We start from the raw sequence: 27,224 nt of genomic DNA, 5'->3' as shown, positions 1-27,224 counted from the left end.
GCAGTATACCAAGAAACCTGTGTCAAACATGCTTCAGGAACAAAGTCTTAGAATGACAGCAGAAAAAAGAACTACAAGGAGGCTTTGATCTTGCCATAAACATTAATTAAAATGTCTCTTCTAATTTTCAAATGATTTCATACATGGTTAGGCTTTAATGCCATCCCCCCAAAAAAATCACAAAGAAACTCTAAAGTCATGTACCCAATATACAAACTCTAACAAAGGATTATACTGTACATTAACTGTATCACAGGTAAACATATCGCCACAAAAAAGAAGTGAAGCTATATACTGTACAGCATTTGAAAGTACAAAATTACTGGGGTATATATTGAACTAAAGGTTATGTTTTCACTGTAAACCAAAAATATTAAACTTATCATGCATCCAGATATTATTTTAAAAGGGTTAAAATAAAATTTTAAAAACTTAATATGATGCCATCCTGACCTGTGGCTTTTTGGCGAACATTATTTCGTGCTTTCTCCACCCCTGGAGCCCCTGACGTTGTAGCACTTCTGAATCTCATTGGCTCCTGGGCATCTGCCTGATTCTTCCAGCTCAGAGAAAATGACCTGCCAACTGCTGCTGCTTTTTGAGCATCTTGAATCACACCTTAAAAACAGACAATAAACATGTTTACGGGATCTAAGAGTACCCGGCCACCATCTTAAGACAAAGCACACTTATCAGCTTGCTGAAAGGCAAAAAATTATTGAATGGTGAGCGGCTGTACAGTCATACAATTGAGATGCCATACTAGCATATAAGAGGACCACTGTTCCCTTTATATCCCACAATGCCCAAACACAACAGTCACTTCTCAAAACACAAAAAGGCTTTTACCACTTCACTCACTCCTTTCAAATGCAGACAAATGTCACCCATGAGAATTCACTACACTCATAGCCTTGTAACAAGGACTACTCTCAGCTACAATCAAACATGAGCACTGATGATTTTATTTAAAGGAAAATTGATTTGATACTCCTGCATTTTTCACTATAAATTATGTTTTATCAACTTCCAATGAATTCAGACTGTAGGCCTAACTTAGAATGGTTGTTTTTTTAAGATACCGTGTAACAAAGGACATGATTTTTTAATGCAAATAACCTTGTAGAGCAATGACTCAATTATTCTAATGATCGTAGAATATAACCAATGGAAGTTTAATGCTAAAACTAAGAAGAAATTAAATTGGTTACGTCAATGACAATCTGAATTACATTTTTTTTCCTACAGTAACTAGAAAAAGTTTACAATTTCCAAAAATAAATATGTAATTTTCATAATTTTACTATGTTAGCCTTCTTGAATCAAAACCAGTATTTATGTATATACCCAACAGGGTTTATAATTGCCAATTCCATGTCTTTTGGAACAAAAATGTGTAATTAAGGTACAAGGGAAGTGAAAAAGTAAATGAACCCCTAGTTTCCTTAGCTCAATTAGATGAACGATTAGAATCAGTTGTTTAAATAATTAGGTAGATCCTGAGTAATCAGTTTGGAAGGCCCAACCCTAAAGATCAGGAACATGAGTTTGGTCTTCACCATACACTTGTGATAGTAAAGTTATGCCATGAGGATCTCACAAAAAGAGTTATTGGCCCTCAAAACCATTTCTATGGATCTGGGGTTTCACCAAGACACAGTCAGACAAATAGTCTACAGAGAAACGTCTAGGCCACAGTCACTCTATCTGAGAGCAGTCATCCTACTAAAGTCTTTCCAAGAACAAACTGGAAAATCCTCAAGGAAGGTACAGTATAAAGAACTCCAGAGTATCATCCAAGGAACTGCAGGCCATTCCTGCTTTGGCTAATGTGGCAGATCATGACTCAATTATAAGAAAACGACTGAACAAGGTCGATGGAAAGATGGCAAGGAGAAAATGACTGCTCTCCAAAAAGAACATTGCTGCCTGTCTGAAATTCACCAAATTGCATATGAATGATTCACAAAAGGCTTTTGGAGCAATGTTCTGTGGACAGACAAGTCAAAGGTAGATGTCTTCTGCCTCAATGAAAAACGTTGTTTGGTGAAAAACCAGTATCATGCTTTGTAGCCTCAGGACTTGGATAACTTGCCACTGTTGTCACAACAATACATTCTTCATTGGAAGGAGAATAACAGGCCATCCATCCATGACTTGAATCGGATCTGGGTCTTGTAACAAGACAATGATCATAACCATGCAAGCAGATCTACCAAAGAATGGTTGCAGAAAAGAGAAATTGCAGTATATGTGTTTGCAATGGCAAAGTCAAAGATCAGACCTAAACACCATCGAGATGTCTTTGCAAGCCAACTCTCAAATGTCACAAAGGCACAGGAGTTCTGTATGGAGAAAAGGGCCAACATCCCTCCAAACTGATGTCAGAGACTGATCAATTGTTACAGAAAATGTTTAGTTGTAGTCATTGCTACACAAGGTGGTACCACAAGTTACTGAATTTAAAGGTTTTCATATTTTATCATACATGGGTGTTAAATGTTGTATCATTTAAGGATAAATAAATGTTGTGTTTAATCAGGTTAAATTAATCTTTTATTAGGACTGTAATTTAATAACATTTTAGGTTTCATAAACTGTACGTGAAATAAGTGAAAAAAGTAAGGAGTTCACAGATTTTTTTCTCTGCACTTTAAATATTAATATACAAACAACAGAGTTAAAAATCCACTGAGATCAATGATTTGAAACATGTGAAGTTACAACTTGGAGTTACAATTAAAAGGAATGTCATGTACAGTACCTCTGCCTCTCTGTATCTTTTCTTTCTGTTCACTCAGCTTGTCCAGGGGCAGATTGCTCATATCTAGACCGTAGACCGAGCGGACTAGCACTGTCGTCAGGGAGTCCATGATGTTGGCCCACTCGTTGATCAGTTCCTCCCAGTCAGTTAGAGACGATAACACACTGAGGAGCTCATCCCATAACTCCCTGGATACAAACACGCTCAGATTGGCTCGCACCCAGGCCACTATTATTGTCTGGACACAGAAAGAAGTGAAAGACAGACAGGAGTTATCAACAAACCGAAGCAAATTTCCCTCACGGGATCAATAAAGTGTCTATCTAAAACAAAAATATTCAATGTGTAATTGGACTGTTAGCATTAGGTATACTGCATCTCTTCAAAGGTGTTTACATAAATGGAGGAAAACTAAATTACTAAATTAAACTATTCCATATAATATTGTCCACAGAGAGCTTAACTCACCAGCCATTTACTTTGCTCTGTTTAGTGACATACTGTACAATATTCTTTGACTTACAGATGCCATCATGTAATGGTTAGAAATATTGCTAATCATACCAAGACTAAGAAACTACACTCATTCAGAAATATGAAATGTAAAAATCAACCACTTTTCTACTCAGAATGTAAAACATACTTTTCTGCTTAATAATATTATTTCCAACCCTATTACCACCGCATCCCACTACACGCCTAAACTCTCCGTAACAGTCTTGATCTTTTGTTAATTTCCTTACAAAAATAAAAATAATACACAGACCACTCTTAGTTAAACAATCTGACTAAACAGTTTTTCACTATATTCAATTCAATTGTAATGTTAAAAATTAACATAGAATATTATTATAACCATAATGCAAGGTATCTCATCCATTAACAGCATTCTCCTTTACAATTCCATTTATACATTGTGGTGGACCAGCCTAAACTGGGACTGCAATCACAGGCACACGGCCACTAGGGGGTGCCACAGGGCCTCTCATATTTGTAAATAGACTCACTTGGTATCGCTTATTAGATTACTAGTGGGGGTGAAAAAGTGCACATTCTCACATAGGGTTTAACTAGTGTCCTCAGTATATAAAGGACACACTCTGCTGCAGATGGCTGGTGCTGTATTAGCAGTTAAGAGACAGCTGTTGGAAAGTCTTTGGCTGTAAATATTTGGAATAAAATCTCCTGTAACTACTTTCATGCCCCACGCTGAGGTTTCACGTCTATAGATCCCTCGCACTGTCCTAGCTCGGGGTGGGGTCTGTCACGCATCGTTACCAGGAAGCTTCTTGGAGCCCCCTTGTGTAGTGCTTACCCGGAAAAGGAGACATGCCAGGCTCTCTGCAAATGGGTCCTTCCTCTGGTTCTCCTGAGATCTCCGCATCACTGCTTCTGTTATTCTGAGCAGCACCTGCAGCATCTGTTCCCTGTTCAAACACATCCCGTCACGTGTGGAACCTCTCAAAGTTACTGAGCAAAACTACAGAAATATACAGTACCTTCCCATTCCAGGCAGGTGTACCTGTCTACAATATACGGTACCATGTGTTTTTTTTTTCTTTTTACAAAATATACCAGAACTACAATATGAGGAGTTCTGAATGCTATGTTTTTATCATCTTAAAAAGATCAACATAATCCCGCTCATAAACCTTTTATCACTTTAAGACTTGAGTAACATTTTGTAACAAGAGTCTAAATAAAACCGCTTTTAGTAACAACAATTTCTGAAAAAAGATACTGTCTGCAAATAAATGTCCAGTTTTTAAAAGACGTGTAAGATGTAGTGATTTAGAAAGGTAAACCAAAATACATTATAAACTACATAAAAAAGTCTAGGAGCTTATTCAGGGCACCCCATAGTAAATTATAAAGAATGTTTTGAATTGTCTCAATATAAAAGTTTTACAGCAATTAAACGAGAGCTGCTGTGAAAAGCCACTCCAGAGAGTGTTTTTAGATCTTTTGTATCTACAAGGGTCAAAGGTAAAGTAAAGCCTCTTATTCTAACTAATTAGAGATAAAACGAAAGTCAGGCCTTTCTACTGGTCCTTATATACAGTATTTAAAACAAAATATAATCTGGTGTATTTAAATACCAACCATGTCTTTTGGTTCATGGTGTGTTCCATAATCATCCGTCTGTAAATACTAAGCACTCCTTTACACACATCAACCTGGTCTTCCATTAGCTTGGGGACATCGTGGCACGGTTCAAGTAAAAAGACATTGGCTGAATTTGTGAGGAACACCTTTGGAAAGAAAGGACACTCCTTTCACACTGTAGTTACAGTACATGATCTAAGATAAATCTTATCAAACTTTTAAGATTAGAAGTTAACAAGGTTAATCAATTGCAATTGTTACACTATTAGTCCACACACCCTGCTAATTATCAAATAAAACACACTTTAATTTTTTTTAGACACATTAAGCGCTCTGAAAGACCAAAGCAACAGCTTAAAACAATATTTAAAAACCCAGCATCCTGTTTTCTTTCTGAAATGAGTTACGAGGTCCAGGGAGGACCACAGGTCTATATCTGCATTCATAGAGTGCTATTAGGCAGACTTATTTGTGGTGCAGTTCCAAAAGGACATAATACAGCAGAAGTTCTTTAGCACATTAATTAATTAATTGATACCTACTGATATGGCTCAATCCCATCTTGCACTTGACCAGGTGGTTTTATAGGAATAAGTCTCCTGGGATAAAGAAATCCCCCATCTCTCAAGTGCTGTTCATAAGTAGGCCACAGTATTCAAGCTCCATTAGCCTGAATTCAAACCATTAACCAAGTGGAGCCACACTCATTTAACTTTTATTTTTTGTACTCTGATATAGTCTTCACAGTCATATAATGAAAATAAAAAGCAACTTACTGGTCTATGCATTTTTTTTAGAAAAATACTGTACGGGGTATATGGATATTGATAAACCTTTTATGATTTCATTTAAACTGATTAATCGTGTCTGACTGTGATCGTTGCATAAGTGCTAAATCGGCTCATTTAGTGAAAGGAGTTTCTGGGACAAAACATTCTTTTATAGGCTTTCCTGTTTTAATAGGAGACACTAAATTATACATTGAATTTGAGTGGAAAGAATAAGTATTGAGACAGTGAAGTGAAATTTGTCATTCTTTTTTTGCTGTTAACTATTTAAGTTTGTATTTCTAATCAAATGATTTTGTAAATATTAGGGAAAAGTTCAGAATGTCAGCTTTTGTTTCTGGGTATTTTTTTGCTTACATTTTAAACCATGTCAGAACAAAAATATTCTTGTGCTCAGTTCTCCCCAGTTTTAGGTCACCCTAAGTACTGGGACAAACTAACTTACAGTAAATGTAAAGTTAGTACTTGGTAACATTCCCATTGTATGCAATAACTGCTTCAAGTCTGTGACTCATTGACATCACCAGACTCTTGATATGCTCTTTTGAGATGCTTTGTCAAGCCTTATCTGCAGCCAGTTTCAAGATGTTGAGTAGGAAACTAAAGTCGAAAGTGGCAATCAAGCATCAAGTTAAATGCATGGATTCAAACCAGGATATTAACTTGGTCACTCCTATTCTGCAGTATATTTTGGGTCACTGTCATTCAGAAAGAACTACTGTCCAATGAGGCATCTTTTCAAACATCAGAAAACAAGATGTGTCTACACTTCAGAATTCACTCTGCTGCTACCATCACCAGTTACCTCATCAATAAAGATAAGTGAGCCCGTTCCAGAGGCTGGTTTTTTAAGGTGTCTCCAAAATCAGGACTCAAATTAAAATAATGCAATAAGAAAATCTATTTGTGCTGAAACCATGCACTTTTGTGAGGCATAAGAGCGATATGGTCTTGTTAGCAATTAATGTGAGCAGAATGAACAGAAACTACTAACAGACATTTACAGCATGTGTGCATTAAAGATGCTGAGAAACCTATAAGAACGAATAAGTAGTCGAAGGTGTTCAATACAGTGTGTCCAGAGCACACATGAACACAGCACAGAACTCCAGAATTAAATTCTGATTAGGGGAAAAAATAAAAAGTCTTCTGTTTCTACTGAAAGCTACACTTCTATAAAACTGTTTGTGCAAAACATTTTATTACAATATTCACATTAGCGCTTGAAAGAAAATGGGGGACCACATAACCAAAGAAGGGCCATTCTGGTGGAGAGCCTTTGCAGACAGACACTGGAAGCAAGGCAGTACCTGGAGCACAGACTGGATACCAGCCTTGACGTCCCGGTTCTCCTCTTCAGAGATGCAGCCTCTGCTTATTGCACTGCTGAAGGAATATGTTCTGCCCCAGCTGGAGGTGCGCTTGTGCCCAGAGCTTTCTGTGGCCTGATGAAACATTACAGCATTCCCGTCATGAAACACATCCCTTGTCCGACACCTAGAGACAACCTAGGCTTTCTTCGTCTTTTCCACAGTACTTACTGCAAAGTAGCTTACCCTTAGCTAAACCATACCGCATGTACTCACTTTCAACAGACAACATGAGGGCACATAAAAGAATAAAAAAACATAGGTCCTAAATATTGAAGAAGTTCGTGTTTAAAAAAGCATGGATTTGTTTCAAGAAAATAAGACAGGTTACAAGTGAGATGAGGCGCATCTAGCCAGTTTGGTAGTGAGTAGCTAACTGATCCAACGATCTAATCCAGCCATATCTTGAAAGATGCCAGGGTACCGGCTTCATCATCCCTTCAACTCTTTCTGTGAAAAAAATGCTTCCTGTTCTCAGATCTGAATGATTTTCCACTTATGCTCCCTGATTCATGTTTTGCTGTTCTTTCTGAAGACACCCACTGACTTCAAATGCCTTTGGAGGTTTTTTAAACTTGTATTGGGTCCCCTTGCAGTCTCCTGCGTTTGAGAATAAAAAGGTTCATCTCTTTTAATCTGTCCATGCAAGGGTTCTCCCTTAAACCCTGGAATGATAGATTCTAGAGCAAAAATATATTTTCTGTAGTGTGATGACTACAATTCTCTCCAGTTACACCTCAGTATTTCTGAGGTTTAAGTACCTTGAAGTCTCCATGAAAGGCAAATTCACAAATGCAGGACCTTATGGAGAAAACAGTATGGTTCCACGTCTCGTAAAACGAGCACTATGCAAAATTAAGCAATTTTTAATGAACAAAGCACTTTTTTCCTCCTTGAATTTAAAATAAACACATTCAAGTAGATCACATATCATACCTTACCCCGTATTTGAGCTTTTATTGTCATTCTTAGCGGAGTGTGTTTATTTGCTTTTTCATCTTGTTTTAATGCCTATTCTAAATGCAGCACTACTGCACTGTAATATGGTTATTACAGGAGCGTGATAACAGACGAGGCAGAGAAGGCAGTGTGAAAGTGGGGGCATCAGGGGGACAGAGAAGAGGGGGTTTTGGCCTCTGCCGAGTGGGAGTGGGGGGTGTGGATGGAGAGGCAGCAGCCTGCTCTCCTGCTCCTGCGGCTCGTCTGATCTCTTTCCTCTAACTGATTTAATCCGTTTCTGTGAGACACACGAGGACTGAGGGTGTGGTAACTTAACGGCACCACGTCGTTTTTTTTTGTAATTTAACGATACTTTTATTTTGCAGTATAACAGAGTCACATACAGGGCAATACTCTCATAACAGGTCTGGGCACAATGTACATCTAACATTTCCTGATGGAAACTGAATAATCCATCATGCACCTCTGCATAAGCATGTTAGCTCTTTGATAACCAAACTACGCCTTTACTACAGGCTGGGCGAAGAAGATCCGAGAGATGAAAAGTGGACGGCCGTATTTACTCTCCCACTCCGCAGCCTGTGAATAAACAAATTTGGTCCGAGAAAGCAAAAAAATGAATAACTACAACTTTTGCTTGAAAAGGCGAAATCTGAAACGTAGAACTCGTGAATAGCGACATTTTACCGTACAGTTGTCTAGTCTTACTAGTCCAGTGTACAATTCAGAGATAATTAATACAACCTTAAAAAATTTAGTTTGTCGACAGTCTTGGCCAAAATATCTGAGCTACTTTTGGATTAACAGGTGTGATCTTCTTTTTGAAAAAGTATTATTAACACCAGACTTTGGAGATTAGAGTTTTGGTAGCTGTTGGTAATTTATTTGGGATTCAGAAGAATCATCCATTCTAACGACACCATTACCATCTTCATCTTTAACAGACAGCTAACTTTTTTAAAAGAGGAGGCCAAACGATATCCATGGTCCCTGCACCAGCAGCAGTTATTACCTGTTTGCTGTCAGTCTCTGATATTAGCAAATGCACAGGGATGTCGTCTACCTCCTCTTCTTGCTTGGTCTTTTCGGGCTCTGTCATGAACATAGGCTTCTCTTGCAGAATCCATTTTCTGTAAACTTTAATCACTTTCCGCGTAGCTGAAGCCTCGCAGGAAGGCAACAGAAAAGCCTGAACAACACCAGCATGAGACGTTAGGATGGAAAGACATGTAGCACTAAGACACGTTATGGTTTGTTGAGTGATGACTAAAAGAACAGGGCTGTACTGTACATTTCACAGATTCGTCACATTACTGCAAAGAACCAGATTCCTCCCCCATCGGGATTTTCAATGTCCACACTAATACAAACCTCGCATATCTCTCTTCCTATTTTTTATTTGGTTATGGTAACAGAATTAGATGCAAAGTACCTTAAGAATGTTACTAAACTGAAGAGGACCAAAATTAGGTTCGCTTTTCAGGTTTGATCATAGGTTAAACATAATATATATTAATCTAACCAGAAAGGAGAATTAAAAAATATACAATATAAGCAAAGTTTAAATGAAGAAGGGCTTTTTCGGGGGGGAGCACTGCAGTTTCATCAGAGTTGCAGCTGAGATCTGCTTAAACGCCACAAGAGGGCAGCATAACACAAGTTGACGTTACTTCTCTGGTTGAGCGGACAACTTACAGTATCTAACCACTTTTATCGTATTCATGCAGGTGTAGATGACACAATGTGCAAAATATCTGCCCTACCAAAGATCAAGCAATAAGACTTTGAATATAATTAATATAGACTTTGAATAATATAATCTCCTTTAAAACAAACGAGGCAAGAGTATTTCCCACCTTTTACCTAACACTAAGGTTTATTCTGATTCAGCATGTTGCCAACATGGTCCGTTGTTATTAAATCAAAGACAGGCATGACGTATTATCGATGTTATCGGAATAGTTCCTGATTGCACGCGGGGCTACAACTGAATGCCTACCTGATGAAAGACTTCATTGACAAAATTGACGTTGTCCCTGGTGGACAGGAGGATGCTGTGCACCATGTCATAGACAGAGCGGTGCTCCTCCTCGATGCTGCACAAACTGGAGTTACTGTGCCGGCGGTCCGACAGGGTGCTGCAATTGGAATGGTTCTTGTCCTGCTCAACAGGACAATTCGACTCGGCCTCCGCGTTCTTCTCCTGACTGGTACTGCCCGCAGTCACAGTCTGCTCGCACACAAGATCACTGCATTACCACACTGGTACAGTAGAGGGCCACAAACCCTCGGACACACCAGCCCTGTTGTCAGACTGCAAGCACATCACGCTCTTCAGAAGTAATGAATGTGCTGACTAATGCACACTTAAGGGCAAAACAGAAAAGGCTGATAATGCAACCAGATATCCTCTTACCACATAATGGAAAGCGCGTGCTGTTTTGTTACAGCCACGATAAACAAAGAGAAAACTATACAATATAGAAAAAAATAACAAAAGAAAACAAGATACAAAATTAGCACTACCATCTTACCAAAACAGAAAAGAGTAATTGATGTTTTGAAAGTTTTTCACGTAATGCTCAGTGTTTTATTCAGATACACATAAGATAATGCGAAGCAATGTACCGACATTTTTGTAAATATTAAATTAATAACATTGGCAATGTTTGTTATTTGCATGAGAGCTCGGCATTGACCTTTTGGATAAATTAAAACATCCAATTATTAAGTGACAGAACCTGTTAACACTATTCTAGGGATAACCTGAAAGCAATATATTAGCACATTATTACTGAAACACAGCTTGTTGAGTGCTACTACATGACTAACATGTGTAATTCATGCCTTATTAAAAATAAACATGCATATGTATTTATCAGTCACGATCTATTATATACGGATTGTCAACCTTTTGCTAAGAGTGCGCAGGTCACTCAGAGAAAAGTGATGCATGCTTACTAGGTGCCACTAAAATGAAGTATTAGCCAAAATACTGTATGTAGCTGTATGCAAAACATAGTTAAATCTGTGTTGATCTTCCTTCTATTAAAAGACATTTTGAATTGTGCTAATTTTGGAATTACAAAGTACTCCTGCCGAGCTTCTTGTCAGAACAGACTTAACATACCTGAATTATCTTGGGAAGAACCTCAACTCCATTTTTACTGTTCTGAACAGCAGTCGTGACATACTTCTTTTCCAGAAAGAAGGTCACAAGCCACTTGATAAAAGCAACGCGTGGCGCCAGGTATTGGTCCCTTGTGCAGTACGTGCTCTCATTGTTGCGAGTCACAGGAACATATAAAGGCTTTGGTCTGAGGTGAGGAATATCTAGACAACAGAACAAGGATTGGGTCATCAGTATCAATATTTGCTGTCATCTGGTGTCAAGCACGATCATTTGAAATAGTCAAGGCAGTAGATTTACACAAAGGACACACTGCTGTCTTTTTCATTTAAAAAAGAACGTGAAAATCATGCATTACATTAAGCACATGAAACCTTCTGCAAAGACACTTTATCCTGGGAAACAAAGCTGTTTGCAACTGCCAACTGCATTGTGAGAATTAAATTGTGTGCTGGGAATGAACGTTTTCAGCTTTTCAAACACACTGAGGAGATAAAGAGTATGAGACCTTCATTCTATAGGAGCCCGTTTCATTTTGTGCCCAACATTTACATTAAGTAACATACAATTATGGAACAATCAGGTTTTAAATTTTTTGCACTTTCATTTTTTTCCCCACTACGGGGATTCTTTTAATGCTTTTAGTACAGTACACTCTATTTGCTAAATACCAAAATACTGTAGTGTATTGTTTTCCATCAGTTATTTTTACATTGAAGAGAATGCTACAGTAAATCATATACTGTATTTAATACAATGCAGACTTTCACAAATGGAAATCAATAAACTGTTTGGATTATTCAAACTCTTATGCAATGCCATGCCCATGAAATAACTACTCCAACTGTAGGTGTTATTACTAATTAATACACCAGAAGCAGAAAGCTTTTAATCTTAGAAAATTATTATTGATGTCTCAACACCAGCAAGTTCATGTGTCTGTACACGTCAACATGCCCTTGACACGATCTGTGGAGCTCTGCAACCAGCACAGGTTAGAGAGGGACTGGCACTACATCCATTCATCAACGAGGGGGTGTGCAGCTCTCTCTTGAACTCCAGTCCTTAATAGGGAACCTGGTAAGTTTTCTGAGTCACCTAGTCCCTCACAGTACTACTATTTCAAAATGTAATCGCTCCTGGCATTTGAAATAAAGGCACAATGTTTGTCTATTGAGAGAAGAAGGGCAAGTTCAATTCCCAATATGTAACTGGTAGCTCCTGGAATAATACTGACCTGAGCTTTTTTTATTTAAAACATTCCAGGAACATAATCAGCACTTTTGGTGTTTGCCTTAGCTTAAGTGATAATACAGTTTAAAGAGCTGAAAAACACTGTTTGCATTATTGCCAGAAAAACTCTAGAAATATCATGAAATCTCAAGGAACGAACAAAGACGAGAGGCTTGAGTCTAAATAACAATGAAAGTTGTCCAAGAACAACTCTTAAAATAGCAGTGAGACACTAAATAACATAGAGATAACATTCAAAATTCACAATTCCTGTTTATTTTCATCCCGGAAAACACTAACAATACAACAGAAAAAAGCAGCATATGTAAAAGTCCTACAAAATACAGAACTTCTTTATCAGGCTTATAGTCTTCATGAGGCCTTACTGAAGAACTCAGAGGTGATCTGAGTCATGTGTTCAAAACTCCAAGAATTATCAGCCATAACACTATTTTAAGAAAACAGTTTTAACTAGAAAACCTAGAATTCAAAGTACAAAGTGTGAGGGGTTACTGCAGAAAAAAAAGCTTGCCTGCTACTATACTCAATGGGCTGTGGGTGACTGAAACAAACTAATTGCTCTCTGAATGCTGTTCAAAGAATCTTTCAGAAAACACCTTCATGGCATCTTCAGAACGGTCAGCTTCTGGGAGTCAAATCAGCCAAAATATGTCCGTCCTTTCTAACCTCTGTGCTTAGGAGCACAAGAACATTTATATGTTTTGAAATCATTTATTTTGAGAACACATCTGTAATAGACTCCTTTTTCAGCGAGTGCTTCAGTTTGCGTAAGAACAGGTCAAAACTATACCGAGTCATTTGTTGCTTATGCTACTCACCTAGTAAAGGTTTATACAAATTGGTCAACTTCGTAAAGCATGGAAACAAGTGAGGAAGGTAGTACTTCTTGAATAGTGCAAAGAGAAACCTGAAGCCAGTGTCTTGGTTTTCTTTGTTTCTCCATTCTAAGCTTGATGCCTTTGTAAAAAAAAAATACAAAAAATACAATTAACTTAGATATGGTATATCTGCATGCAGTCTCTGAAAACACATCCTAATGTGACATTTTATTACAAAGTTACAGTGACAACTGAAATTTCTAAAATTATTAACATGACAAAATGACAATGTAGGAAAAACTGTCAAAAACAGACCAACTACACTTGGCCCTTCTGACTGTTACCGTCGCTGGTCTTTTACCAGACTACTGGTAGGGCAGGAACTGGCATAAAATTTTAGATGAAAATTATTTGTAATTTTGTAAGCAAGGATTATTTAGTATAGAAAATCAGTTCACTGTTCATCTTTTTTTCTTTGGTATGTATGGGAATAACATTTACAAAAAATAATTGAGCTAACAACTGTGAGAAGTTTCAAACTTTCAAAATAGGATTATTTCCTGGGGCTGGGATCCATCACATTTAATGTGTATCCATCACATTTAATAATAATCATAATACACAGCCGTGGGTCCTCAGAACTAACGCCCTGGGTGTTTTTTAAAACCCTAAGACTTATCTTTCTCCACCTCACCTGTATAACCATGTACTTCAGAAGAGTTTGAAGAAGAAAGCAAGTCTGGTCATCAGCTACTTTTTCTCCAGCTACAGCTGGCACAAGAGGTGTGATTTCTTCAGGAACAACCTTGGCTGCATTAGAAAAAATAAATGATTGCACTGAAAAACTACTGTGAAAATATGTAGATGCTTTTTTTAAAAGAAAACATTTTATACAAAGCAAACATGCATGCCTTGAAAACGTAATTGCTCTTTTGCTATAAACATATGTCACTTTAAAGACAGTTTTTCTGTATTTTAAATCAGATCTAAAGAGCAGTGAGTGTTTAAAATATCTAAAAGTCTGATTTTGTAGGGCGGTGTGGCGTAGTGGTAAGCGTGGCTGCTTCACAGTAAGGGGGGCCCTGGGTTCACATCTTGGGATGCTATTTGTGTGCTCTTTGTACTGTATATTCTTCCCATGTTCGAGTGGGTTTCCTTCAGATGCTCCAGTTTTCTCCCACAGTGAGAAAACAGACTGGTCGGTTATCTGGCTTCTGCGAATACTGGCCCTCATATGAATGTGTGTGTGTCTGTGTGAGCCCAGTGACAGACGAGGGCCCTGTCCAGGGTGCATCATGCATCCCTGCGACCCTGCATTGGATACTGCAGTAAGAATATGGACAGAGCCTTACTAAAAGTATTCAGACCCTTCCCATGGCAACCTGTTCACAGAATGCTTTCAAACGTAATATTTTACTAAAAACCTGAATGCTCCAACTGAAAGCTTTTAATGTTACATCACAGAAAATGTCGGCAGAATTTTTTTAAAAAAATGAACTACACATATTATTTATATTCAGACAGGCATAAGTATTAAGACTTGTGAACCCAATATTTGGTGGAAGAACCATTAACAGCAATTACAGCCACAAGTCTTTTTGGGTTGGGCTCTATCAACATTTCATACTGTCTCTGTTCAATTTTTGCCCATCTTTCTTGACAGACTTGTTCAAGCTACGTTGCTTGGAGATCACTTATGGACAGCAGTTTCCAAGTTTTTCCACGGATGCAAGCAGGATGAAATAAATTCACTACATGAGCTACATGGGCCCAATGGCATCTTCTCATTTTAAACCTTGTATGTTGTAAGCCTGACTAGGCCACTCAAGGACATTCACTTTCTTATTCTTAAGCAACTCCAGTGTAGCTATAGTCTTGTGCTTAGGAGTCTTTGTCCAGACAAAAGGTGACTTTTTGTACCAGTTTTGGGTCTGAAACAGGTTTTCCTCTAAACTGCTCCAGTACTTTGCTCCATTTATGTTCCTATCAGTCTTGAGAAGCTGATGAAAAGCTGAACCATGACATATCGCTGCCACCACCATACCTGACAATGGGGAAGGTGCTGATTGAGTCATAGTGTTGCGTTTATGTCAGCTATAGTGCTTTGCATTAATAACAAAAAAATCCAATTTTGTTTAGTCTGACCACAAAACCTTTTTTCACACAGTATGGTTGCAATATTACTTAAACACCTTTCTGCAAACCCCAATGCAGGATTTGAGATGGATTCATTCACTTTGTCATACAGACCAGCTTTCTGGAGTGACCATGTTATTACTGACTCATCCACATGTTCTTCCATCTCAGCCATTGAGCCTGCAGCTTAATACAACTTACACAACTTTATCCCCGAGTTCTTCTGAAAGCTCTTTGGTGTCAGTGGCTGGATCTGTGCTTGTAGTTCACTACCTAACTGAAGGGCATTATAGAGCCAGTTGTGTTCATTCTGAAATCATGCAAACCACTATTATTAACACAGAGGCCACTCGTGACTCAAAGTAATTTTGTGCACCAAAAGTTAGGTTTATACATTAATTTAGGTTTGCCACAGCAAAAGGGTTTGAAAACTTATGCAATTGTGATTTCTCTGTTTTTCTTCCATCTTATTGGCTTCTTTTGTCTATTAATGTTTGGAGTAGGCTAAGTATATCATCAATAATTGCTACTTTGAAGTCATAACTGCACATTTTAAAGAAAATGTAAAAGGGTCTGAATACTTTGCCAAAGCAAAACCTACTGCATATATCAAACAAGACAACAAGCAGAGCAAGCTTCACTCACCATCAGGCGGGTTAGAGAAGGGGTTGTAAATGATAGTGTCCAGAGTACAAGGACCCCTGGAGGATGGCACAGCAGGGAACCCGGGCACCAGGCAAGCAAAGATTAACAACTGTTCTTCAGAGCAATTGTTCTGGAGCGCCTGGAGCCACAGTAAGAACAGGCGGATTCCTTCACTTCTTATCTACAGTAAAAAAGGAACAAAATATATTATTCAGATCATCTTGGCTATTAATGTAGTTCTACTGTTATTTCCATATACGCTTTTGAATTTATTGTAAGGGTTAAAAGATCCCTATGTGTATTAAGTATATAACAGTACAGAACCCTGATGAACAAACACTGGTTAGTACTCCTCACAGGCCTCACAGCCTCACAGCTCCAGGGCCCTGGGTTCGACTGCAGGCATGTTTTATGGATTCTCTGGGGTGGCATGGGTTTTTGCCACTCCAATTGCCTGCAGATCAGAGTTGCCGACTGGCTACTCTAAATGTTCTTCTGGCCAGTACTGGCTATGGGGCTACAGACAAACAGACCCAGATGGCCTGCTCAATGATCTCCTCTTATATGCGGCTCTCTGAAGTTCTGAAGGCTTTGAGCCAGCCAGCTCTAGACGGTCTATCCGTACACGCAGCACACAGGTAGTGCTCGATTTTCACTGCACGTGCATTTCTGAAAAATGCGCTGTAAACTAAAAACATGCAAATTTAAAACAAATTCCCCCCTAAGAATGCATGTAAATATGGGGTGGCATTCTGGGTCCACATGTCCAATCTGAGCACTGAACTCCCAGACACGGACAATTACACATATTTATTCCAGAGTGATATTTGCACAGTTGTACTTAAAGTCATTTGTAAACCAAACGTTTGTGTGTTTGTCAATCAGTATGGAAAATGCAGGAGCCTCATTCCCAAAGGGATCCTTTTATGCTCAGTGAGCCTTTTAAATGCCATTTTTTGTAAATGTCTTACTTACACATTTCTTTCCTTAATCTGATTTTTAGACGATTAATAATTGTAGACTGCTATACAAAATTCTTATTTATTGAACGCTCCTGGCAACAATTTTAAATTTAGATGCTTTCAAAGGTTGAATTAATGTTACCTTCCTTTCATTAAATGTCATTTTAAAGTTTTTTTCCCCACACAGCAGTTTACTTTATTTTAGGAGTTTATTATATTTATTACAGATTTTATACATTATAAGCATACCGTACAGACAAAGACAATACAGACAATTTCTAGGCATTTGCACAGGTAGTTCGTGTGGGGTGATGGGACTTGTCGGTAGCTGGCAGACCTATTGGCATCACACCCAGGTGGAGCTGCTTGTCCTGGGACAGAACTGGGCTCTCTGGGGTTCACACTGCATGTAGTGGGTCGCAGTGCCAAAAACTACAGTACATTCACCAAAACATCAGCAGCAGCTTCTCTAAAAACAACTAATGGTTAAACAGGACTAGGGAACCGAGTACTAATGGAGGAAAGACCTGTAAAAAGCAAAACAGCAGGCACTAACTGTGCGTGTGCTGCCTCCATTTAGTCTGAAGAATAGGAAAACAAACTGTGATACTGAATATTGAATATTTGATGCACTTACTGACCAGATCTGGAAAAAAAATTATTTGCTCTAAAAATAACACGGAAGGGTGTGCTTACTCTAAACAAACCTATTCTTTGCAACATTCCAATTCAAAATTAAATGTCAGAAAGAAATGAGGAATGTAACACCAAAATGCAACATTTACATTTGGTACAGAAAGACACTTTTCTGGTATGTGTCTACTCCCTGATACACGAAATGGTAAAAAAAAAGAGCTGAAACATGGTCCCATTAAAGGTGTTGTTAAATGCAACAAACAGTCAAGATTAAGATGTGAACTAAATAATAACTTTGGCCAACTCCCGAATCTTAACCTCCAAGCCCAGAAATACAATTGTTGCTTGTCTCATCACAGCCAGAGGCTTCTTTTATCACATGGTCACCTGCCATTCAAGTGCAGGGCACTTAATGGGTGGTATTAAGATTTAATTTAATCTTGTTCTAAACCTAAATGACACACATCATACATTAAGAAGAATGGCTGGTATTTCCTGACTTTAAAACCAATCAAAAATGTTGGCATGAGCTAAAAAGAAAATAAAAAGATGAATACATATACACCTGTAACTGTCACCATGGAGAGATATTTTCAAAAATCGTTTTTTACAGTTTATAAATGTGTGCATTTGATAGCTTAACTAAGTCAATTACCTCAGAAAGTAATTAGCATTTTGTGGTTTGTTGCAGTTTAAAAAATTCATAAACAGCGTGAGTTGGTGCTCTCCCATAATCATGAATCTCCTATTGAGTCGAGTCTAATAAAGTCCCAAAGGCCAAAGGGTTTGTCTTTTATGCATTAAGTTTGTTTTTAACAGTCTCTTTAATATTTAAGCATCGTGAAGGCCTCCAATGCTTTTGTGTCTTTCATGTGACAGACGGCTTTACCTTGAAAGAGTTTCCAGTATGCAAAAGCTTCTTCAAAATAGTACCTAAAACACAAAAGGCATGAACCGAAATATTATTATACACAAAAACAAAGTATTTTTATTCATTTTTCCACCTTTTGCACACAAAAACTGTAGTAAAGCTTAACCTTATGCAATTAAGATATACAGTATCCGGAGGTTCTCAGTACGTATTTGATAAAGGCTTTTAGGCACATATCAAATGAGACAAATGAGCTACAGTATGTAAAGAGAACAATACTGTAATATTCACTTTACTTCTAGAGCATTATCATAATATATAGATTTTTGGCTCATGTTCTGTTCCTACTCTTGCAGTTGCTGTGATGTCCCTGCTGTATTCAGGGCATTGTAGAGTGAGAGTTGGTCTATATGACACTAGTTCTGAAAGCAGGATTTAATTCTAGGATTATCATAACAGAAGTGTTACTACTGTTATGTTACTAATAAAAACAATATCTGCAATAAGAAAAATATTTCAAATATATTTTGGGGGCTGTTGCAGACTGGTCAAAAAAGGAAATTATTCCTAAATAATTACTCAGTAACACCCTGTTACTGAGTGTGCAACAATGCAAGGAGTGTTTTTTCACATGTTCATCAGAACACATGAAATAGCGCTAACAAAACAGACAGCAGCTTTCACAGGCCACAATTCTGAGAGTCGCGAACAGCTTGTGAGAATTCTTCCAGACATCAAACTTCAGCTCAGGATAGAACACCCCCATCCTGTTTATACACACACTCCTGTTTTTTACACTCCCTTACAGTTTTGATCATTCCACACAGATGGCTGCTTAATACATCATCACTAACAAGATTAGGAACATTTCAAAATACATATCAACACTTAAATACATACACTGTCCTTCTCATTTAGTCATATGCCCCAAGAAATAGAATCAAAAATCATTTTATAACAGACTGAGTAACAGACTGGATGAGTTGAGTTGCTTAATGTTAAACTGCAATCATAATAGCCTTGCACAGAGCAAAGGCATATTTTCTGAAATCCATATAACACAAGGGTCACATTTATTCACAGTTCTTAGTGCTCCTTTAATAAATTCCCAACAATAAACCTATAATAACTTGCTGCTCTTTGGAAATGAAACAGAGGTCTTCAGGGGTTCCCCCCTGAAGAGGTAACACACAGAAGACATAGCAGCATGCATTGTAATGGATAAAGGCAGACAGCTCCTCGAAGACTGCAGGAAAATGGTCACTGAAATTTGCCGCTTTATATCAGTATGACAATTAGAGTCATGTCTTATGGTGAAACAAAATGAAAATTCGACTTTTAGCGCATGATTACCATGAAAAAGGTGATGCTTATGTTAAGAAAATGAGATATAACAGAAATATAACAGAATATATTGTGTTTTTGGGTAGTTTTCCATCAATGGGTTACCAGAGTGGGAATTATAAACAGTAGATTCTCAGACATTTTGCCTAAACCTGGTTCCTTCTGCCATGTTCAAGCTTGTTTGAAAATGGACATCTGTGCAAGACAATGATCCAAATCATACCTCCAAACTGACAAAGAAATAAATCTTTGTGATTGATGTTGTGTGTGAAATAAACGTTTTTTTACTGGCCATCTCTATCCTCACACCTCATTTCAATCTAAGATTTGTGGTTCAGCGGTTTAAAATACCACAGCATTATATTCACAAGATGAAAATGAAAAATGCACGTTCTTAATTCACTAATCACGATTAAAGACAACCTATACAACCTTAACACTACTAATCAAAGCTTTTTCAGCTTATTCCAGTTTAACAACTAGTTTGGGGTTTGTTAAAAATACAATCAAATGTTAGCAGTAAATACAGGAAACAGACATGCTGTTGTCTACCATGCAAGCAGTCCAACTATAAAAACTAGCCATATGTCAGTAAGCACATGGAATACAATTGTGTGTACAGTACTTACTGTATAAACGAACCCATTTTTATTAGCGCTATTATCATTTTGAAACAAACTATGGCATGTCTGATGAAGAAACCTTCAGGCTATTTACTGTATTCCCAATGTTCTCTCATGGTTCGATTAAACTTTTTATTTTTAGAGCAGATGTATCTGGGCATTCCTAAAGAATGTACGCTGTGAGTAGTAACTGTGCACTCCAAACAGAGCTTTACATGGAACTGGCCACAGTCATCCCTGAAGTCACCCCATAGCTTGGCTAGCCTACCCACTAGTTCTTGCTCAGTCTTACTATACTGGACCATGGTAATGAAAACTAAATCATGCAAAACCTTAACCTGGACAGCTCACAAAAGCCTTTACTTTGTCTACTACATATACTAGAGGAGTAAAGTATTTACTCTGTTTTTGGACTTTAACATCAGTTCAACAATGTACTGTAAAAGGATATCGCTCATAAAATTGTCCATTTAGCTTAGAGCCTTGTTTTTTCACATTTAATGCATTAACCCAAATGAACAAAATTCTAGGACTTAAGACATTTTCAAAAGCAAGAAAGCAGAAGTAATGATGTATAAAAGCTTTTCATATTGATATAATTTTATGTTAACTTAGTTTGTTCTTCTGAAGCTTGTTCTCATTTTTGTTTTTATACACCAGGCTCTCTGGTGTCACCATGAACGGCAGATCATGGGTTTTCACATATGAAAACAATCAAATGCTGTAATCATCTACAGTATCTTCCAAGGGCCTCTCTCAGTAAATGCTGTCCTTTTAGTTTTCATAATGCTTTACTTAACAATTACTCTCCACGTAAAAAGATGGAGACTGTAATGTTTAATCAACATTTCCTACTTCTGGTAAAATTCATCTTTCATGTAAAATTCAAATTTCCTAAAAAAAAACTGCACAACACAAGATTAAATGGTCATCAAAGAAATTTCATCCACTGTGCATGTCTATGATACAATAAAGCAGCATTTTTAGAACAATTAGGCAAAGACATTTGTGGCAAAGATCTCAGCTCTGTCGATACCAAAGAAACGCTTGACAAAGAGAATATTATAATTGAGGCTATCACTTCCTTAGAGGTATTTATTACCCAGGACTGTGAAACTCAGCAATGCATAATTATCTATTTGCATTTAAAATTAGGCTCTAACATTTTTATTTACCCTTTCAGCAACTAATTATTTATCTTTTGTACAAGTCACTTAAGCCTGGTGTGTGGACTTCTCTTTTGTCATGATTTATTTCTGTAATTATTAGCAAGAGGGGTGAGGTGGCCAAACACAGCTGTGGAACTAGACAGCTCACGTGGAAGCCAATGATGAACAGGCATTCCTACAAAGTAGCATATAGAACATTCGGAAACCTGTTAACATTTTACATTCCACTTTTATTTTACTCTTCTTCTCTGTGTTCAAGAATCTTAAATTAAAACATACAAGCAAATGGCAATGAGAATGAAAGGGCAAAGGCGGACTCGACAAGTTCGCTCACAGCATAGAGAGCTACCATTATTTATTTTTACTTTCATGACTCTTAAGTGTGCAATATTTCGAAGCACAGGGAATGAGCAAAACCAACACACCTCAGGGCTTACACACAAAATGTCACGGTGATAACAGACAATAACAATTATACCAAGGATACGGAGAGTGAAGAACACAACATTAGTGGATAGACAGCATTATGGAAAGACAGGGAAGATGGAAGAGGTAGAGATGTTGCAGGCACAGGAACATAACTAATCAAGGGCCTCAGAATGTACTGCATATTGGGCAGCCTTATAGTAATAAAAGAGTCAAAGGACAAGGTTGGGAGAACATTAATGACCATATACTGTACATATATATACTGTATATACAGATGTGAGAAAACATTTTTGAACCCTTAGGAATTATATGGATTTCTGCATGAATGGCTCCTAAAATGTGATCTGATCTTCATCTAAGTCATAATAATGACTTTATTAAGGCCTATTTAACAAACAACAGACACAACATTTTACATTGTCATATCTTTATTAAACAAAGGATTTAAACAATCAAGGTCATTGATGGAAAAAGTATGTGAACCCTTATATTTAGTAACTAGTGGAACCTCCTTTATTGGCAATAACCTCAACCAAACACTTTCTGTAGCTGCCGCTCAGACCTGCGTAGTGGTTAGGAGGTATTTTGGCCCATTTCTCTATACAAAACTGTTTCAGTTCATGTACATTTTTGGGATGTCTTGCTTGAACGGCCTGCTTCAGATCACGCCACAGCATTTCAAAAGAGATTGAGGTCAGGACTCTGACTTAGCCATTCAAAAATTAGGAATTTCTTCTGTTTGAGCCATTCTGTTATTGATTTACTCCTGTGTTTTGGATCACTGTCATGTTGCATGACCCAACTTCTTTTGCAAGCAGCCAGCAGCCATATCACCCTGCAACTCACAACTGGCAATCCACTGAAGCTCAGCAGGTGTGAGCCTGGTCAGTACCTGAATGGGAGACCTCCTGGGAAAAACTAAGCTTGCTGCTGGAAGAGGTTTTAGTGGGGCCAGCAGGGGGCGCTCACCCTGCGGTCCATGTGGGTCCTAATGGCCCAATATAGTGATGGGGACACTATACTGTAAATAGGCGCCGTCCTTTGGATGAGACGTAAAACCGAGGTCCTGACTCTCTGTGGTCATTAAAAATCCCAGGGCGTTTCTCAAAAAGAGTAGGGGTGTAACCCCGGCGTCCTGGCCTTTACCAATCATGGCCTCCTAACAATCCCCATCTATGAATTGGCTTCATTACCCTGATCTCCTCCCCACTGAGAGCTGATGTGTGGTGAGCGTTCTGGCCCACTATGGCTGCTGTCGCATCATCCAGGTGGGGCTGCACACTGGTGGTGGTGGAGGGGAGTCCCCATTACCTGTAAAGCGCTTTGAGTGGAGTGTCCAGAAAAGCGCTATATAAGTGTAAGCAATTATTATTAATTTTGAGTTTTACATCACAGACAGACACCCTGACATTCTGCTGTAGAATGTCCTGCTACAACTTGGAATTCATTGGTCCCTTGCAAGCTTGCACGCTGTCCAGGCCCTGAGGCAGCAAAGCAGCCCCACACCTTTATACTCCCTTCACCATGCTTCACAGCTGGGATGAGGTTTTGGTGGTGGTATGTAGTGTTTTGTTTTCTCCAAACATAACGCTGTGTACATTGACCAAAAAAGTTTAACTTTTGTCTCATTTGTCCGCAGAACATTGTTCCAGTAGTGCTGTGGAACATCCAGGTGGTCTTAAGCAAAGTTGAGACAGACAGCAACGTTTTTGTTTGGAGAGTTTCCTCCGTGGTAACCTCCCATGAACACCACTCGTTCAGTGTTTTTTCCTATGGTAGACTCATGAACACAGACGTTATCAAGTGCAAGAGATGCCTGTAGATCCCTAGCTGTCACCCTAGGGTTCCCTGTCACCTGTTTGAGGATTGTATGGCATGCCCTTTGTAGGATGCCCACTCCTAGAAAGTGTAGCAATGGTGCTCAGTTTCTTCCACTTGTAAACTTTCTGCCTTAAGATAAATCACAAATCTGCAGGACTTTATGGTATTGTATCAATTACGAAAGTAATATATTATTAATAGATTTAACAAATCTCTTCCTACCAGCACTCTAGGCACAAGACTTCTAACAAGGCAATATCTGTTATCTGTATAACACTGGGTTTCTTAGAAGTAGGCATCATGAACATAGAAAAGGGAGGTCTTGCAGCAGCAGTAATGGATACAAACAGAGCATATGTGATATATGTAATTTAATGAAGGCTCTCATTAAAAATTCAAACCCTAAATTGCAAGCATTGGACATTCACATTAATGAATTATTTTGAGAACTTGTTAATGGACAGAACAGAAATGCTCAGATTGGGGTGATGTAATCAGTAAGCTACCACAGGAATCTGTATTAGGTCTGCTGTTGTTCCTAATGCTCATACCAGAAATATCCAGAAAATCAAGAGTAAACCAAGTTCACAGATGATGCCAAAATACGAGCACTACAGAAACTGCAAAGGAAATGATAAAAAAACTGGGTGGACAGATGAGATCATGTAGATACTGTAAGTGCAAAGTATTACAATAAAGGTAGCAAAAACAAACAAACAAACATAAAAAGGGAAAAGGAACAAGTAATAGGTTTATTCCATGCTATTATAAATCATTTTTTGTTAAAAACATTTAACAGTTAGCATTTTAAACCGGCGTCACACTACAGGACTCGACACGACTTCTAGTCGGAGAGCATGTCAAATGTAATGACTGCAGTTGCTAAATAATAATAATTTAATTTAATTATTAAATTAATTATTAAATTATTAATTTAATTAGTATTAATTAATAATTGCTTACACTTATATATTGCTTACATTTGCTTACACCTGGATGATGTGACGGCAGCCATAGTGTGCCAGTGAACTCACCACACACCAGCTCTCAGTGTGGAGGAGAGCAGAGTAATGTAGCCAATTCATAGAGGGGGATTATTAGGAGGCCATGATTGGTAAGGGCCAATGGGAAATGTAGATGTGTCCCCATCACTATACTGGGACATTAGGACCCACATGGACCACAGGGTGAACTGCTGGCCCCACTGAGGCAACCTTAGTTTTTTCCAGGAGGTCTCCATCCAGGTACTGACCAGGCTCACACCCGCTTAGCTTCAGTGGGCTGCCAGTTGTGAGTTGCAGGGTGATATGGCTGCTGGCAAATCTCGCTGCCTTTTCTGTCCTGGAGAGTGTCAAATTATACGACTTGGAATCGCAGGGGGTGACTAATTACATGATTCTCTCACGTCTTTTCATCATGGTTCCTAATCTTGTATTGCGCCGCGAAAGTACCGCGAGGTCGCCTCATTTTGGCAGCCAATCCACATGGAGCACACCGGAATAGGAGGAGGAGCGCCGCACGAAAGTAAACAAACAGCATGGAGAACAAGCAGGTAAACATCTTGAAAAATGTGACACAGGCATTGTTTTCTACAAATAAACATCTTCAAAAAATGAAATAATTCTTCTTTATAAATATAGAACAGATTTATAAAAATAAAAGTTAAAAATATAAAACACCTTTAAAACAAATATTGTAAACAAATTACTATTGCGCTATAACGTTTAATATAATGGGCACATTACAGTATCTCACAAGTACACATCTGGCTCACTGTCCACCCACCACGACTTGCGTTTGATTTTGTCGTAGCGAGTCGCAGAGAGTAGTGGGGGCCGACTGAGTCGCTGGGGGTGTCACATTACACAACTGACGGTAACGGACGCGCGCTGCGACTCTCTACAACTCGCTGTGATTTTCTTACGATTATGTGAATGAAGGCTACGACTGAAAAGCCTAGGAAAAGTCGTGTTGTGTGACGCCGGCATTAATAAGCCAAAAAGGACTGAAATGCCTGCTCTTGTTTTTAACATTTCTAACAGTTCTACGGAACGAAAGAACAAAATATGTCTACCACTGACACAACTGAGATGTTGCTCCATCAGTGCTTAAAACATTTCTTACCTATACTGTGGAACTGCCATCTATTGTATATCTTTTCTGGAAGAAGTTGAAGAATTTTCTGTTGAAGAAATAAAATAAATTTATTTCAATATTTGCATGTACTTTTCTTTTCAGACGCAAGCATAGAAATGAGCCGCTGTCCTGCTCATGAAGGATGAAGGTAACATACTGTATACCAATAACCAGAAGAAACTTCTCACTTATAACCGCAATAAATTTGCAAAGTTATCGGGCTAATTACCCATTTCTGCAGCAGCAGCAGATGCACTGAAATTTTTTTGAACAGACATGACACAGTGGCATGTGTTGCCAACACTGCAGCTATGCGTTGCGCCAGGTTGAAGCTGTCTTGTGGGGTTCAGTCTCATTCCTCCCAGGCGGCCCGCACAAGCACCCGCCAGATCACTTGGTCTCTCTGCCCCGCACGCCGCATGCCATGCCAGCGCCATCCGCAGATGTCGAAGGGTACACAAATCTGGTATCCGCTGCATGACTTTCACATAGGATATCCATGGTTACATGAGCAGCATGTGGACCTGTGCTGTCCTGTTGGATTGTTCTCCCACTAGTCTGGGTCTAGTCGACCTCTACAGGAAGGGAAGACGTGGGGCTCAGCTGACCCATGCATGGGGCACAGCGCAATCACTGCAGGTGGAGCTCTGTAGAACCCCGGACACACACTCTTCGTACCATCATGCTTGAAAAGCTGGCATGACTCGTAGTTCCCCAAATTATGGCCATTGACGGACCGAAATGTCATGCTGGGATAGGAATTGGCAGCTGTGAACACCTGATGGCAAGCAATTATGTGTTGGCTCATTCTAGCATCTCTCGTACCAGTGGCACAAAGTTGCTGTGTTCTTGAAAATCGGGGTCAATGAGTTGAGCTACTGTGCCTCATTACCTATTGCCCAAAGAAACAATCTCATCTAATGAGGAAATATAGTGCTTATGCAACAGTCAAAAACATTTAACATTAAGATTAGTTTATTAACCCTTTACAATTTCTTGCATTAGGAATTATCTTTTCGCATACCCCAGCTTGCTCTCCATGAGACACACAGACAGGGAGAGAGCCTGGGGTCAGAGTGCAGGGCCAGCCATTGTACAGCGCCCCTGGAGCAGTTAGGGTTAAGGGCCTTGCTCAGGAGCCCAACGGAATAGGATTCCTCTGCCATCTGCGGGATTTGAACCGGCAACCTTCTAGCCACAGGCGCAGATCCTTAGCCACAGAGCCACCGCTCCGCCCCAGCGTTGATGATCGCTGATTCATG

At 38.7% G+C, this 27,224-nt stretch overlaps 1 protein-coding gene across 10 annotated transcripts in view; it reads right to left on the bottom strand.

Moving 5' to 3' along the window:
* ralgapa2 (Ral GTPase activating protein catalytic subunit alpha 2) overlaps positions 1–27,224 on the bottom strand; it is a 198,778-nt gene that overhangs the window by 127,767 nt on the left and 43,787 nt on the right. For all 10 annotated transcript variants that reach the window (XM_088626655.1, XM_088626653.1, XM_088626654.1 and 7 more), the window contains exons 4-16: positions 25,951–26,008; positions 18,459–18,502; positions 15,972–16,152; positions 13,885–14,000; positions 13,191–13,329; positions 11,119–11,321; positions 9,988–10,218; positions 9,001–9,177; positions 6,969–7,103; positions 4,868–5,016; positions 4,080–4,191; positions 2,765–3,002; positions 454–618 (exon numbers count right to left, since the gene is read on the bottom strand). In XM_088626655.1, coding sequence (XP_088482781.1) covers positions 454–618; positions 2,765–3,002; positions 4,080–4,191; positions 4,868–5,016; positions 6,969–7,103; positions 9,001–9,177; positions 9,988–10,218; positions 11,119–11,321; positions 13,191–13,329; positions 13,885–14,000; positions 15,972–16,152; positions 18,459–18,502; positions 25,951–26,008 — 1,948 coding nt within the window. The remainder of the gene's footprint in view (positions 1–453; positions 619–2,764; positions 3,003–4,079; positions 4,192–4,867; positions 5,017–6,968; positions 7,104–9,000; positions 9,178–9,987; positions 10,219–11,118; positions 11,322–13,190; positions 13,330–13,884; positions 14,001–15,971; positions 16,153–18,458; positions 18,503–25,950; positions 26,009–27,224) is intronic.

The sequence above is a fragment of the Lepisosteus platostomus genome, chromosome 3 (genome assembly GCF_059453375.1).
Source record: "Lepisosteus platostomus isolate fLepPlt1 chromosome 3, fLepPlt1.hap1, whole genome shotgun sequence".
In the NCBI taxonomy this organism is placed as follows: Eukaryota; Metazoa; Chordata; class Actinopteri; order Semionotiformes; family Lepisosteidae; genus Lepisosteus; species Lepisosteus platostomus.
This window is presented reverse-complemented; position numbering and strand designations above follow the sequence as displayed.